The following is a 14,134-nucleotide window of genomic DNA, read 5'->3' on the forward strand; positions in this document are numbered from 1 at the left end:
GCAGGCAGCAGGCAGCTTGCATACCATGAATGAATTTTTTATGTTGTTGTACAAAAAGGAATGGAGAATAACACTCTGCCTATTTGCTGTGCTTAAAGTTTTTCTTCCAAGCATAACAATTAATTATTCCTAACAAACCAATGGTTGACAGAGAATTATCTAGGTTCAACCTGTAGGTCATGTGCTTAAATGCTTGAATTTTTTTTTTTTTTTAAATGGTAACTGTTGCACCTGCTCTTTAGCATTTCTGCTTGTTGTTCAAAGAGAACATGGTTTATGGTCATTAATAATCCAAACAGGACTGGCTTGTGTTTTTGGTTGGTTGTTATTTGGATGAAATTGATTTGATGCAATTTGGAATTGCAATCAAATAGCATGTGTATACAAGTCAGTTGTCACAGAGAGGAGTCCATCTTTTAGAGCTAATACTTTGAAGTTCGTTCAGTTGCATAGTCTTTCTAGTTATTATGTGGAAAGTGAATGGCAATAAAAGCTTACAGTTCCAGCTTTTGTTTATGTTTTAGTGAATGAGTTTGGGTCTTGTGACTTTGTCCCTGTGGTTGGGTTGTTGATACTACTTTCACATTTGTGAACTCACCCCATTCAACCATCATTGTGAAAAGTTTTTCATCTTTCAGTCTGCCAAATTATGGTAGCAGTTTAGGGCAAATGTCCATTACATGTGCCTCTTAATCTTTCACTGTAGTGCTCATTATCAAAGCTAAGTAGATCAGTTTTATAGTAGATTAGTAGTGTTCAACCTGATGAAATGTAGGTGGACAAGGTGAGACTAAGTACCTGGTTTGTTCAACCTCTAAAGTAGTCCAACAAACACCGGCCAATTAAGACACAAATGCTTCTGCAAAGCCAAATTTTATAAAATCATTGACTCCTACTTCAAATCTCCCCTATATATACACACATCCCATATAGATGGTCATATCTCACCTCAAAGCCCCATTCACTCTAAAACCAAAACTAAACAAAAATGGCTGCAGTCAAGAATTGCTTCCTCTTCCTAGTCATAACTTTGTGTTTAGCAAGCGTCAAAACTAGCGCTGCCGCTCGCCACCTCCTGCAAATTCCCGGCATGCCACAATTGCCAACAATTCCTTCTCTGCCTCAGCCAACATTACCACAAATGCCTTCCATCCCTAACATGCCAACCACCACATTGCCACCTTTGCCATCTTTGAACTTGCCAAACATGCCTCTTCCGACATTGCCTTCAGCCCCCAAGCTCACTCTTCCTCCCCTGCCGGCCAACATTCCTTTGCCCACCTCAATTCCCAACATTCCGGCTATTCCCACTCTTTCGCCACCTCCATCGAATTGATTTTGGTTGCCCATTTTCATCATTTCTTATATCAAGTGGATTGAGATGCAACAACTTATATATTGGATTCAGACTTTGTTGATTTTGAGATATTCTATATACCTATTGTTTATAGGGCTTTAGTTTGTTGTTGTACTCGTGATGTTATTATATCTACGTGTTCCTTTATTGTTCAAGACTTGAGTGTTAGCTGTTTGTAATATATGAATTTTTTTTTATTTGTTTTGTTGTTCGATCTCCCCTCTCCTTTTGTCTGGCTATTCCTGTCTTAAACATGCATATTTTGTTTCTCTATACAAACATGAATCCATCATCCAATAAATGCGCTAGTACTTTGTAAAAATCAAACATTTGCTGCTTACCGAATTCAAAATCGAACAGATCTAATCCCCTTATAACCCTATTTACATGTTAACTACTAATAACAAACAATTAATTTTATCAAATTGATTAAAATTACTAACATAATTTACTATTAACTAGCATCTAACTAATCTACTAGCAAGCCGCTAATTGGTAAATTAGACCAAAATCTAAAGCTTCCCAGATGCTTTTGACACGGTAATTTATATCATGGACCAGAGTCCACATAGCATTATGATCTCTGAATCGAAACGACGATGAACAAAATTTCATAACACAAGATACAAAAAATCACAACACAATACACATACACATATTATATATTTACTTATTTTTGAAATATGATTTGGGTACATAATTTGTGTTCATAGACACAAAATTTTACAACATAAGACACACAAATTCATAACATAAGACACAATTACTAATTTGTTTTAAGTACAAAATTCATATTCTTAATGGCCCGTTTGGTTCGCGGAAAATATTTGAGGGGAGATGGAATTGAAATTCCATGAAAAAGAAATTACTGAGAAAATTAATTACATTGTTTGGTTGGTGGAAAACAAATTACTGAGGATATTGATTTCATTGTTTGGTTGGGTTTGGAATTGTAAGGAATAATGATTATAAAGATAATTATACGCCTACACAATAATAATAATGGTAATTAAGAAAAGTTGGTGAGTGTATAATTGTCCTACTTGTTTTTCAGGGAAAACAAAATACCTAGGGGCGGGGGCAGGGAAAATGTTTTCCATGAACCAAACAAATAAAAAGTCAGTTTTCCTCAATATTCATTGAAAACATTTTCCAGCGAACCAAACATGCCCTAGGTACATAATTTCATAACACAAGGCACAAAAACTCACAACATAAGACGCATACACATGCACCAAGGTCTAGTGTGCTGCTCAGACCACTTCGGCATAGTTACATGTATTTTTTTTAAAGTCCACGTGGTTTCTTATGTCAGCATTAACAAGAAGGTTACAAGTAAAATGGATGAATTGCACTAATTTGACGAATTGAGGGGTTCAATTGAAACTTTTTATAGATTGAGGGTCTAATTAATGTTTGGGTATATTTTGAGAGCATATTTAACCCTTATCCCAAGCAAATATAACTTTAATTATCTTATACGGATTAATTTAACTTGAACCAAACACCTCTAAATTACTTTATTGTTGGATACAAACATTTGAAGATCTTCCATAAGTCTTGTTTTGTGCAATCCTACTTTTTTGTTGCTAATTTATATGTAGTGGGGTTAGATGTTTCAAACTTGAAAGCAATATGCAAATTAAAATAAAAGAATGAAAAGATAAAAGTAATAATGTTCAACTTTAAGGAATGTGGTTGGGGGAAAATATAGTTTGTTCAACTTCTAATTTTGTACATTTAAAAATTTGAAAAAGAAAAAAAAAAATTCAATTGTACGTAGCCTAACAAAGAAATTTGGACAGATAGGTTTATATGCACAACTAAATCCCATCAAACCCTTCATTCCCACTTCAAATCTCCTCCTATATATATACATACATTTCCCTTTTATATGCTCATATCTCATCACAAAACCATTTAATCAATATTTGCTTCGAGAAAAGCTTTGATTATATTATATAGCAAAAATGGCAACAGCAAAGACCTGTTTCCTCCTCTCCCTGATGATAACTTTGTGTTTAGCAAGCATCAACACCAGCTCCGCCGCACACCGCCGCCTCCTGCAAATCCCCGGCGTTCCACCGCTGCCGACAATCCCCTCTTTGCCCCAACCAACCTTACCACAAATGCCATCCATTCCTAACATGCCAACAGCCACTCTGCCACCTTTACCAGCAATGCCATCTTTGAACTTGCCAAACACGCCTCTCCCGACCTTGCCTTCTTCAGCTCCCAAGCTCACTCTTCCTCCCATGCCGGCCAACATTCCTCTGCCCACCTCCCTCCCCAACTTTCCGGCGGCTATTCCCACCCTTTCGCCGCCTCCATCAAACTGATTCCGGCCACCAATTCTCAGTTGCCCATTTTTCATCATTGTTTCTTATATCACACTATGTTGATTTTGAGATATTTTAATATATATTTGTACCTGTAATGTTATTTCCAAGTGCTTCTTGATTGTTTGAGTACTGTTGGATGGCTGTTTATTTGTAATATAAGAAAATAATTATATTTTATTTTCGATCTCCTTTTGTCATTTTTTTTTTTGAAAGTTTATTGGCTCTATTACATTGTGGTATCTGTTCATATACTTGTTCATATACTTTCCCAACCCCTACTGAAACACTCGAACTCATAATCTTCCAAATGAAAATCCAACCCGGGTACCATTGGACCACATAGTCCTGGTCCTTTTGTCATTCAAGTCTTGCATTTTTTATTTTTATTTTTTTGTTTTGATTGCTATACAAATTAAAAGTGAATACATCCAATAAATTCATCCGAATTAATTAAAATAAATAATATTTGGATTAAAGATTGAAACTTGGAAGTGTTCGAATCATTCGGAGTGACTTAATTGAGAGTTAGAGTGCATTGTGGGTGGATTGATGAATTGTGAGCAATTTTTCAGTACAAAGAAGGGATACTTATAGAAAAAGAATTTAAGAGCTTTGGCTAAATTTATGATCTGTTATAATATACTTTAATTTCTTGAGATTGATGATAAGCTTGATAGTACATGTGCATAATTTGTTAATTACAGGGTGTATAAAATATATATCTAAGTCCATAATAAAAACTTGCTAATTTTAAATTAAACATATGTTAAAACTATACCATAATTATGATTACATGTCCAACATTCAATTTTTAAACTTTTAGCTTTAAGTTTATTTACCTACAATTCACTTATTATGAACTTAGTTAATAGATTATGTACTTATAGATTTAAGTTTATGTAACTATTAAAAAGTGAACAATGTTGATAAAAGAAAAAAAAAAATCCTGCTAATTAAACAATGCTATTTTAAACCAAGATCTACAATGTGCTTTACAAGTAAAATTGTTATTGAAAAAATTAAATACATTTAAAACTTTGCATAATTGCATCTGTAAATGTTATTTAAACCACTACTATATTTAGCCTTTTAAAAATACGGTCAATTGGCACATTTGTGACCCTCATTAAGAGAAAGTCACATAATCGAACCCCATTAATGGTGGGGTATAGTATTGACTATATTGAATAAAATTTTAAACTTTACAAATTCTTTTGGCTGATCAGAGAAATTTGTAGTGTATTAAGTTCTTAATACTCTTGTTTTGTGCAATAAAGTTGCTTTTTGACGCTAACTTATATATTGTAATTAGATGTTTGAAAATATGGTTTGTTTGTTAAACTTTTAAACTTTACACAATTTTTTTTGAGTGACGATAGAAATTTATAGTCACTACCTATCTGAAGATATTTTTTTTTGGTAAGAGGAAAGCTTAGCTCGTAGCCACTTGGTGTACTATGTATTGGATAAATTTGCAGTCACTATGTGAGGGTATTTAATTCTTTTTTGGTGACGTGAAAAACTCATAGTCACTAAGTGTACGTATACTAAATAAATGTCACTCCTGAGTCCTGCCTAATAGTCCACAAATCACATAGAAAAAGTAAACTAAAATAAGTTTCTACCAAGACTATGTGGTCTAATGGTACTCGGGTTGGACTTCTATTTTGGAAGATTGTAAGTTCAATTCGAGCTTTAGTGGAGGCCTTATTGATTCTTTGTGTTTCAGTAGGTTGAGGAAGATATTCTACCCACTTGATCACTCCATTTCGGGCAGCAAAATAATTTTTTTTTTTTTAATAAATCAATTGTAGGTACTAGGTAGCCTAACAAACACAAAGTAACGCATGCGGACAAATTAAATATGGTTAAGCATGCATGCACAACTAATTCTCATCAAACCCTTGACTCCCACCTATAATCTCCTCCTATATATACATACACATTTCCATTATGGATGTTCATATCTCTCATTAATTGTTTACTTGCTTATTAGCTTCAAGCTAGAAAACAACAATGGCGGCGGCTACAGTAAAAAACTGTTTCCTTCTCTCCCTGATGATAACATTGTGTTTAGCAAGCTGCGGCGGCGTCAACGCTAGCTCCGCCGCACGCCGCCTCCTGCAAATTCCCGGCATGCCGACAATTCCCTTTTTGCCTCAACCAACCATACCGCAAATTCCTAACATCCCTCTGCCCACTTCAATCCCCAACATGCCGCCGGCTATTCCCACCCTTTCATCACCACCTCCATCCAACTAATTTAATCAACTTTTTTAGTTTCCCGGCCACTTTTCGTCATATCATATGGACGGAGATGCATGCATGCATGCATCTTCAGATATTTTGATACGTCTGATCTACCGTTTTTAGTGCTTTAGTTTGTCATCAAAATCCATGTATACCACTTGCGCGCTGTAATGTTTTGTTTTGTTTGTTTTTTTTTTTTTTTTTTTTTTTTTTTCAAGTGATCTTTGATTATATTATATTGTTGAGTGTTGGTTGTTCACTTGTTTGTAATATATGAAAATTTCAATTTGTTTTCTTTGTTCAATCTATTAAGTTCATTTAATTTGTTCAGTTATTAAATTTTCAAATATTCAAAATAAAATTTAGAACTCGAATCTAACATTATGTGCATGGTAATTTCTTGGTTGACATTTGAAAAAAAAAAAAAAAAAAAAACAAAAAACAAACAAATCTATTAAAACTTGTTATATCATGGAGTGTCTTTGTTGTGAGTGGTAGATGACTAGATGAAGGGTACTTTAGCATGCATTTTCATTTAAATTATATTCAGAATGCTATTTTATTAGTTTTTAAAATCTAAATTAGGGTTCTTTTGCTACTTTAATTTAGATTTTTAGGTTCCTTTTAGTGATCCAATTAGGTTTTTTTAATGGTTTATTGGTAAACAAATTATAAAAGGTAGAGGTAATATGATGGAGCAAAAGGCATTTACAAAAAAAAAAAAAAAAAAAATCCTGCATTGATCATTTATGGGGTTTTTTTGTTTTTTTTTTTTTTTTTGGCAAATTTTTTGTTTTATTTGTTTTAATGCAATTTACACATGATATTTTGAAGATATTATTTTCTTGAAAAAAATCATTTTCTATTATGTATGATATATTTAATAAGTTAAACCAAGTCGAATTAAATTTAAAAATTAATTGTAATTGCACAAATGTTTGAATTTTAGATATATACTTAGCTTGATGGATTATATATTGACACGGATAACCTGATCCAAATAACTCAATAATTAAAAGATAATGTCTAAAGATAAAGGTAATGAACGTAAAGGCACAAATATTGATCACGGAGACAAAGTTGTATTAATTAAGACTTATGTAATGCTATTTTTTTTTTTTTTTTGGTAAGGAATGTAATACTATTACAAGAGAGTGAATGATGATGTAGTCCTAATGAGACAAAGATGAGTACGTGATTTTATATTAAGTCGCACTTCAACTACTCCCGCGAGAAAAGAGCAGGTAGCTAGTTTGGACCTCCTCGACCGGGTCTAACGCATCCACTACGCCCGCTCTAAACCATCTATGAATTGAAGCCACAGAGGTAGAGTCCAAGAGCTCCGCCTTAGACCTCCCTAAGGCGCCGAGCTCAGGGCTTATCATGGGACCTCCAAGGCGCCAATTAAGCTTAGGATTCAGCCTTGGACCCAAGTTTGGACCCCAAGGCGCGGATCAGAGCATCGGGCTCGACCTTTGGAGCCCCAAAGTTGGTCAGGTCTGCTCCACCAGGTTGATTTACTCTGAGTCCATTTATAATATATTCATCAATACTAAATTACAAACTTTAAAATAATTGAGTATAATTATCTCAAACATATATAGTTGAATTTATTCAAAAATAAATAATACGGAGTATTTTTTTTCTAGGATGGCCATGGCCATAAGGCGTGGGCCGTGTGTAATGTGTATATGCGTTTGAATTGTGTTGGAATAGAGGATTTTTATATGGTTGAATTTGAGAGCAACTCAATGCATGGTTGCTAACCAATTCAAGTCAATCAGTGAACATAGTAGGGATCCACACTTTTGCCTGATTGAAGTGATCGATAAGCCTTAAATGGGGGAAGTTGATGAAGACTTAAATGATCACGGTTAAATATTTTCAGAAAACTTTTAATAACAAGTAGCTGGAATAGCTCAGTTGGTTAGAGCGTGTGGCTGTTAACCACAAGGTCGGAGGTTCAAGCCCTCCTTCTAGCGATTTTTTATACACCCCACCAAACAATGCAGGCTTCTTGTTTGGGGTTTGCCCATTGCGAATAAAATTTAATTCTGATTAAAATTAATGACAATTCAATTAAACTAAATTATGATCACATAATTAATTAAGACTATGTGGTTTAATGGTACCCGGGTTGGACTTCCATTAGGAAGGTTGTGAGTTTGAGCCTGAGTGGAGGCATTATTGGTTCATTGTGTTTCAGTAGATTGAGAAAGTATATGAGCAGCGAGAAAAATATGCATATGTTCAACTTCTAAATTCGGACACTTTAAATAATAAATTGTAGCTTAACAAACACAACCCAATTTGGAAAAAAAGATAAAGCACAACTAAATCTCATCAACCCCTTGACCCCTCTTCAAATCTCATCTTATATATACATTATATTCCCATTTGGATGCTCATAGTAAGCATTAAGTCCATATATACTTAGCTTGAATTGCTTCAAGAAAACCCATTCCATATATACTTAGCTGCAAATTAAGCATCTGCAATTTACTTAGCTTGAACAAATTAAAAATGGGTGCCATCAACAACTGCTTCCTCTTCTCCATGATGATAACATTAATGTGTTTAGCAAGCCTCAACACCAGCTCCGCCGCTCGCCGCCTCCTGCAAATTCCCGGCGCGCCCCCGCTTCCGACAATTCCCTCTCTACCACAAATGCCATCCATCCATTGCCACACTTCCACCTTTGCCATCAATGCCGGCCTTCAACTTGCCAAAGCTCACTCTTCCTCCCATGCCGGCTAATATTCCTCTGCCGAACTTGCCCGCCGCTTCAATTCCGACCATTCCCGGGATTCCAACTCTCTCACCACCTCCATCCAATTGATTTCATTTTCAACTGCATCATATGCATAATGCATGCCCACTAATATATACCTTCAATTCATCATTTCCAGCAGGGCTTTGCTAATCTTAATTGAGATTCTGATCTATTGTACGAGTGTTTTTTTTTGCTTTTGGTTTATGTGATTGCTGTATTATTGTTGGTGTTCTTTAATTTTCAAGTACTGTTGTTATGGAACTTTATATTGGTGATGTTAGATTTTCTTTACTGTAATATTTTTCCTTATATTATCCTAGTCAAATTCAAGAAGATCTTTGGGTTTGTTTGCATGTCTTGGATATCATTATTTATTATGCCATTTATATTTAATTTACTTCTTGGCCGGTGTGGTTATATTTAATATTATAATTTTTTAAATATAAATAAAATATTACAATTTAAGATTGACAATTAGGAATGATATTATTAATTTGCAAACAACCAGATGGGACCTCGATCTTATATAAAATCACTATTGAACACGTGTTTCTCCGACCTTCTTGTCTTATAAGGTTTGTAATCATTTTTTTTAATAAACAATTTTCCCCATTTGTTTCTTTCTTCTTCTGTCTATACTGCAGAGTGCAGGCTATGGAAATTAAATTAAACAAAATTGCCCATTTGGGATTTAGGAATATATAGATAAAATGAACTTGTAAATACATAATATTTTATGTCTCAAATTCATAAGAATGTGTCTCCGTAATTTCGCTGCGTCTACGTCGCATGGCCATCCATATTGCGCTTCAACGTTCGCGAGTCGCATGGCCATCCATATTGCGCTTCAACATTCGCGAACTGCTACACATCAAGACATGTTCCCATTTTCCCATTTTTCATGCGCTATTTTCTCTAAATTCAATGTATAAATAGCTTACTGCGGCTTTTCTTGTAATAAGCATCATCAATATTGAATTCTTCTTACTATCTTTAGTTTCTCACGTATTCTCATATAATATATATATAAAAAAACATTTTCATGATGATATGCGTCTAAGCATTCGGCTACATAACTGGAAACCTGGTGTTTCAGTCCTAGGATTTAAAGTGTAAACTGCACAAAGCTATTTAAGGGTTCTATGCACATAGCCATTAATGTGCAAACCAACTATCAGCTTAGGCTTTTAGTTGAGATGGAGCACATGCTTCAATTTGGTATCAGAGCCAGACCAAAGTCATGGGTTCAAATCTCAATGCCACTCGTAAGTGATTACGGTTTACCGGTCCACGTGTTGCTTGGAACCCACCGCACACGTGAGGGGGATCCAACCATCAGCTTAGGCTTTTAGTTGAGATGGAGCACGCACATGCTTCAATTCTATGCACTACCGAAAATAAGACTAAATATCCAAAATGGTCTCTCGATTATAAAATAATTTATAAATAAGTCTTTGGCTATTAAGTTTACTAAATTAAGTTCTCAATTATTCGACTTTTACTCAATAAGGTCATCAGCTATTCAATTCTTACTCAATAAGGTTATTAACTATTCAATTCTTACTCAATAAGATACCCAACGAATGATTGATTTGTGAATTATCGAGTAACAATTGAAAAATTGATAGTCGATGACTAATTTGTGAATTATGGCATAGTCGATGGACCATTTTGAGAATTTACTATGAAAACAATTAACCAGATTCTTTACAATACAATAATATACTCCGTACTTACTATCTTCAAATATTTTCACTGTACTGTCGTTGATGGAAGATCTAATCTTTTCTTTTGCCAGTCATAAATTAGAGAACGCAAGACATGATTTGGTGTTAGAAGGCTGTGTTTGAGTTTCAGATTTGTCATGGGTGACGTGTCGTGGCCGCTCCTCAACCACTCCCCTATAGCTTCTACCTCATAAGAGAATCCATCAGCAGCAATGTGAGGGTCCTGCATTATATCCTGCACCACCAAACAAAATTTAAATATATGGTCCTGACGGGTGGAGAATAGGGTTTAGGGAAATATAAATATAAGAGTTTGATCCAAGATTTATAGGTAGTTTTAATTATTTTTTTTAGAAGATGGTAGGATAAATAGATTGAAATGCCTTATGTTTAACATTATTTAAACAAATTTGTTGACGAATGACAAAAAATAGTTATGTCACAATAATAACAGGACCAACATGGATGTTCTGAAAAGAAAGAACTAAAAGTGAGATGAGAGACAGATAAAAAATGAATTAACTCTATATATAATGAGTTGAGATGAAAACCTGGAAAATAGGGCATAGAAAAGCACTGGGAATCTCTGCATCTTCTTCCACTTCTGAATCACCTTCATTTGCCACTGCAAATTCTGCACTTCTTACTAGCTCATCACCTTTCTTCTTCACCTTCTCCATGTCTCTTGCCACCATTGCCATGCTCACATCTTGGCCTTCATTCTCATGATTACTCAAACATTTTACTGCAATCCCACCAAGCTCCACTGCTAACTCCAGAGGCCAATCTCCAGCCTTCTCATCTACCACATTAATGACTGCAGTCTGATCCATCATTATTGCCTCTTCAACTAGCCCTCCCCAATTCCTCCCACTCAGAAGCTGCAATATCAGGTTCCCAAATGCCCTCATATCTGAACTTATCTCCGAGGCATCATAGCACATAGAGGGCATCAAACCACTGAATTTCGCCACATTGTTTCGGTCCAGCAATATTCTTGAGGGGTTAAGCCTGCCATGAACCATGGGTCTTGGTTTAGCCTCATGGAGGAATGACAGGCCTGTTGAAACCTCGGCTGCAATATGTATACGCGTAAGCCAATTCAGAGACGATCTGTTCCTTTTCTTGGAGGTTCTGTGAGTTGAGAAGAGAATGTCTCTTAAGCAGCCATTAGGCATGTACTCAAACACTATGCACTTTAGCTCAGAACAGAATCCCATCATGCTGAGAATATTAGGATGCCTTATGCTGCTAAGGAGGTTGACCTACATTACAAAGATCAAAGCTTTAAAGTTAAAAAGGCATAAAAAAAAGGGACAATAACTTGTCTGCAAGTACTAATACCTTAGCCTGGAAGGCCTCTTCAGAATCTCCAATCCCTGAATTACTATATATCTTGACTGCCACTAGAGTTGAATTTAGGCACCCTTTATATACATTTGTCCAGTCCCCGCCCGATTTTAACCTCATTCGTTCTGAGAGGTCATCGGTGGCAGCTCTGATCTCTGCAGCAGTGAACTGTCTGTAATGAAATCTTTGCTCCCCCGACCCCATTGCAGTATCGTTTCCTTTAGAGAACTCAATTCTATGCAGAAAGACATCTCTTTGCCTTCTCAGCTTTTCGGCTTCCTGAGCCATTGCAGCCTGTGCTCTCGTCTCCTCCTCCACCTGAAGCCCAGCTTGCGATATTTCCTGAGACAACAGATGGAGCTTTCTTGAGAGCTGGTCTCGGAGTTGGAGAGTTGAGTTAAGCATAGCCCTTTTCTCCTCAGTTTCAGTCTGGAGTTTATTCAACTCTTGTTTCGTCGAGCAAAACTCTTTCTCAAGCTGAGCCCTTTTAGCTATCTCTTCATTTATGCAGCCTCCAAGTTCCACAGCCTAAGGACAGAAATAGAGTCTAGAAATTGAATAATCTCTGAAACAAATGGACTGTACAGAAATATATAAACTTACCCGGCTGCTACACAAACTCATAGCCCATTTAGCCCTTGCAAGCCTTGCAGGATTGGTTTTAGCTTCTTTTCTGATTTGTTGAATCACTTCTTGGATCTCCTGGATCCTGGCTCTCTTTTCTTCTCTTGTCTAACATTTTTTCACAAAATAAATACATAAATAATCGTATAAAATCTCTTTTATTATATGAAGAAATATTTATCTGAATTACCATATTATCAGCCATATCTGGCTTCTTAGCAAGCTTCTGAAAGAGTTCATCTGATGCCTCTGCATTTGATGATAATAACTGAGTGAAATAAAGTTCAATCTCTTCTTTGTACTTGTCCCATTGATGAACTGATGTGGAAGAAGAAGAAGAAGGCAAATCGCATGGTTTTTTCCCCTTGGCAGAAGCTTCATTGAACATTTTCCCCACATAGCTTCTGAAAGTTGGCCTCTTTTCTCTACTCCTAGCAAGAATTGCTCCCTTTTCATCCTCTATCAGCCCTTCTTTGTTCTCTTCTCTGAGGAAAACCAGTTTCCCTCCACATATTATGAACAATTCACAGAAACCTGGTTTCTGCCTGTGCACATAAAATGATCCGCTTATCGCACCCCTTGATTTCCTACACAACAGAAGGGGAAGAAAGTTGAGAATGATAGTAAGTTCAAGGAGAATAAGAAAGCTGCAGATTTAAACCCAATAAAGACTTGAAGAAAAAGATGCATACCAACATACAGGCCTCATGAATTTCAAGGACATGACTAGCTTAGTTATCCGAATTCCAGAGATTAAATCCACCATGATCTTTTGAACAGGCTCATTATTGTATTTCTCAATCCTGAGAATTTCAGTTTTTACCTGTCAAGAAAACAAGAAAATCTTAACAAACTTCAAGAACAGACATTAACAGAAGAAAAGATAAGAAAAGAAATGAACCTTGTGACAAAAGGCCATGTATTTTGACAGAATTCTGTGTGTTTTGGCTTCTTCATTCTGCTCAAGATCTTTCAGTTTCTCCTCACTTACAGAACTTGCAGGAAATTTTCCAACTAAACCGGGAGAAGCATACACACAAGTTAACATCAGAAATCAAAAGTGAATGAAAATCAGCAGGCGATTCTTGTGACTTACGTAGGGTGTATACGTAATCTTTGCATATGTTATTGGCAGCATAGAGAATGACTATTACGATTGATTGAGTGGACCATTTCCTTAGTGCCCAGTCTAACGTCAGAAACCCATCATCAACATCTTCACTAACTGCCACATAAACCTTATTATTCTCGAATGGAATCTCCATATCTCGAACCATGATCTAAAAACCATGCAAGACAAAAGGTACAGTACAGTAGCTTTTCCGAATCTTGCAAAAGTTCATGCGTTTTTTTCTTTTAATAATTTAAGTTAGACAGTTCCCAGAAAGAACAGTCATGGAGGAGTTCCAAGAAACCTGGCAAGATTTTAAGGTATGTTTATAAAGGGAGGGAGGCAATCTGAGTCCGGCCAAGAAATTATGTTACTCCTTCCGACAATTTAATTTTTTATAATAATAAAATAAAACTAATTTTTCTTCTTAAGATTTTAAAATTGGAATAAACGTCAAATAGGCCACTGAACTGCACACCAAGTTACAATTAGACCATCGAACTAAAAAAAGTACAATTGAGTCCCTGAATTACACAAATTCATACAATTAGACTTAAAATGACCTGTTTACCTAATACTTTGCTGACGTGGAGGTTGTGA

General features: G+C 35.6%; 1 protein-coding gene and 1 non-coding gene across 3 annotated transcripts; one reads left to right on the forward strand and one right to left on the reverse strand.

Moving 5' to 3' along the window:
* Positions 1-5,687: 5,687 nt before the first annotated feature.
* LOC109172624 (putative U-box domain-containing protein 50) lies at positions 5,688-13,862 on the reverse strand. Of its 2 annotated transcripts, none has more exons than XM_019321820.1 (9): positions 13,520-13,862; positions 13,325-13,437; positions 13,116-13,246; positions 12,614-13,010; positions 12,403-12,531; positions 11,794-12,327; positions 11,001-11,714; positions 10,456-10,684; positions 5,688-5,702 (listed from the first exon to the last, which is right to left on the reverse strand). In XM_019321820.1, the coding sequence occupies exons 1-8, from the start codon at positions 13,698-13,700 to the stop codon at positions 10,475-10,477; spliced, it is 2,409 nt and encodes an 802-aa protein (XP_019177365.1). In that variant the 5' UTR covers positions 13,701-13,862; the 3' UTR covers positions 5,688-5,702; positions 10,456-10,474. The 2 variants fall into 2 exon arrangements, with proteins under 2 accessions (XP_019177365.1, XP_019177364.1); XM_019321819.1 differs by lacking the exon at positions 5,688-5,702 and adding an exon at positions 8,363-8,524 and having other exon boundaries at positions 10,454-10,684.
* TRNAN-GUU lies at positions 7,858-7,931 on the forward strand. Its single transcript has one exon. It is a non-coding gene; the product is annotated as a tRNA-Asn (tRNA).
* Positions 13,863-14,134: the final 272 nt, after the last annotated feature.

This window comes from Ipomoea nil, unplaced genomic scaffold (assembly GCF_001879475.1).
Source record: "Ipomoea nil cultivar Tokyo-kokei standard unplaced genomic scaffold, Asagao_1.1 scaffold0418, whole genome shotgun sequence".
NCBI classification, from domain to species: Eukaryota; Viridiplantae; Streptophyta; class Magnoliopsida; order Solanales; family Convolvulaceae; genus Ipomoea; species Ipomoea nil.

Bases quoted from the DNA above. Each gene is read 5' to 3' on its own strand.
- LOC109172624 (XM_019321820.1), bottom strand. From the start codon at position 13,700: ATGGTTCGAGATATGGAGATTCCATTCGAGAATAATAAGGTTTATGTG. The intron at 13,438-13,519 runs GTAAGTCACAAG...CTCCCGGTTTAG, and splicing joins AGATTACGTATACACCCTAC to TTGGAAAATTTCCTGCAAGT. The intron at 13,011-13,115 runs GTATGCATCTTT...TCTGTTGTGTAG, and splicing joins TTCATGAGGCCTGTATGTTG to GAAATCAAGGGGTGCGATAA.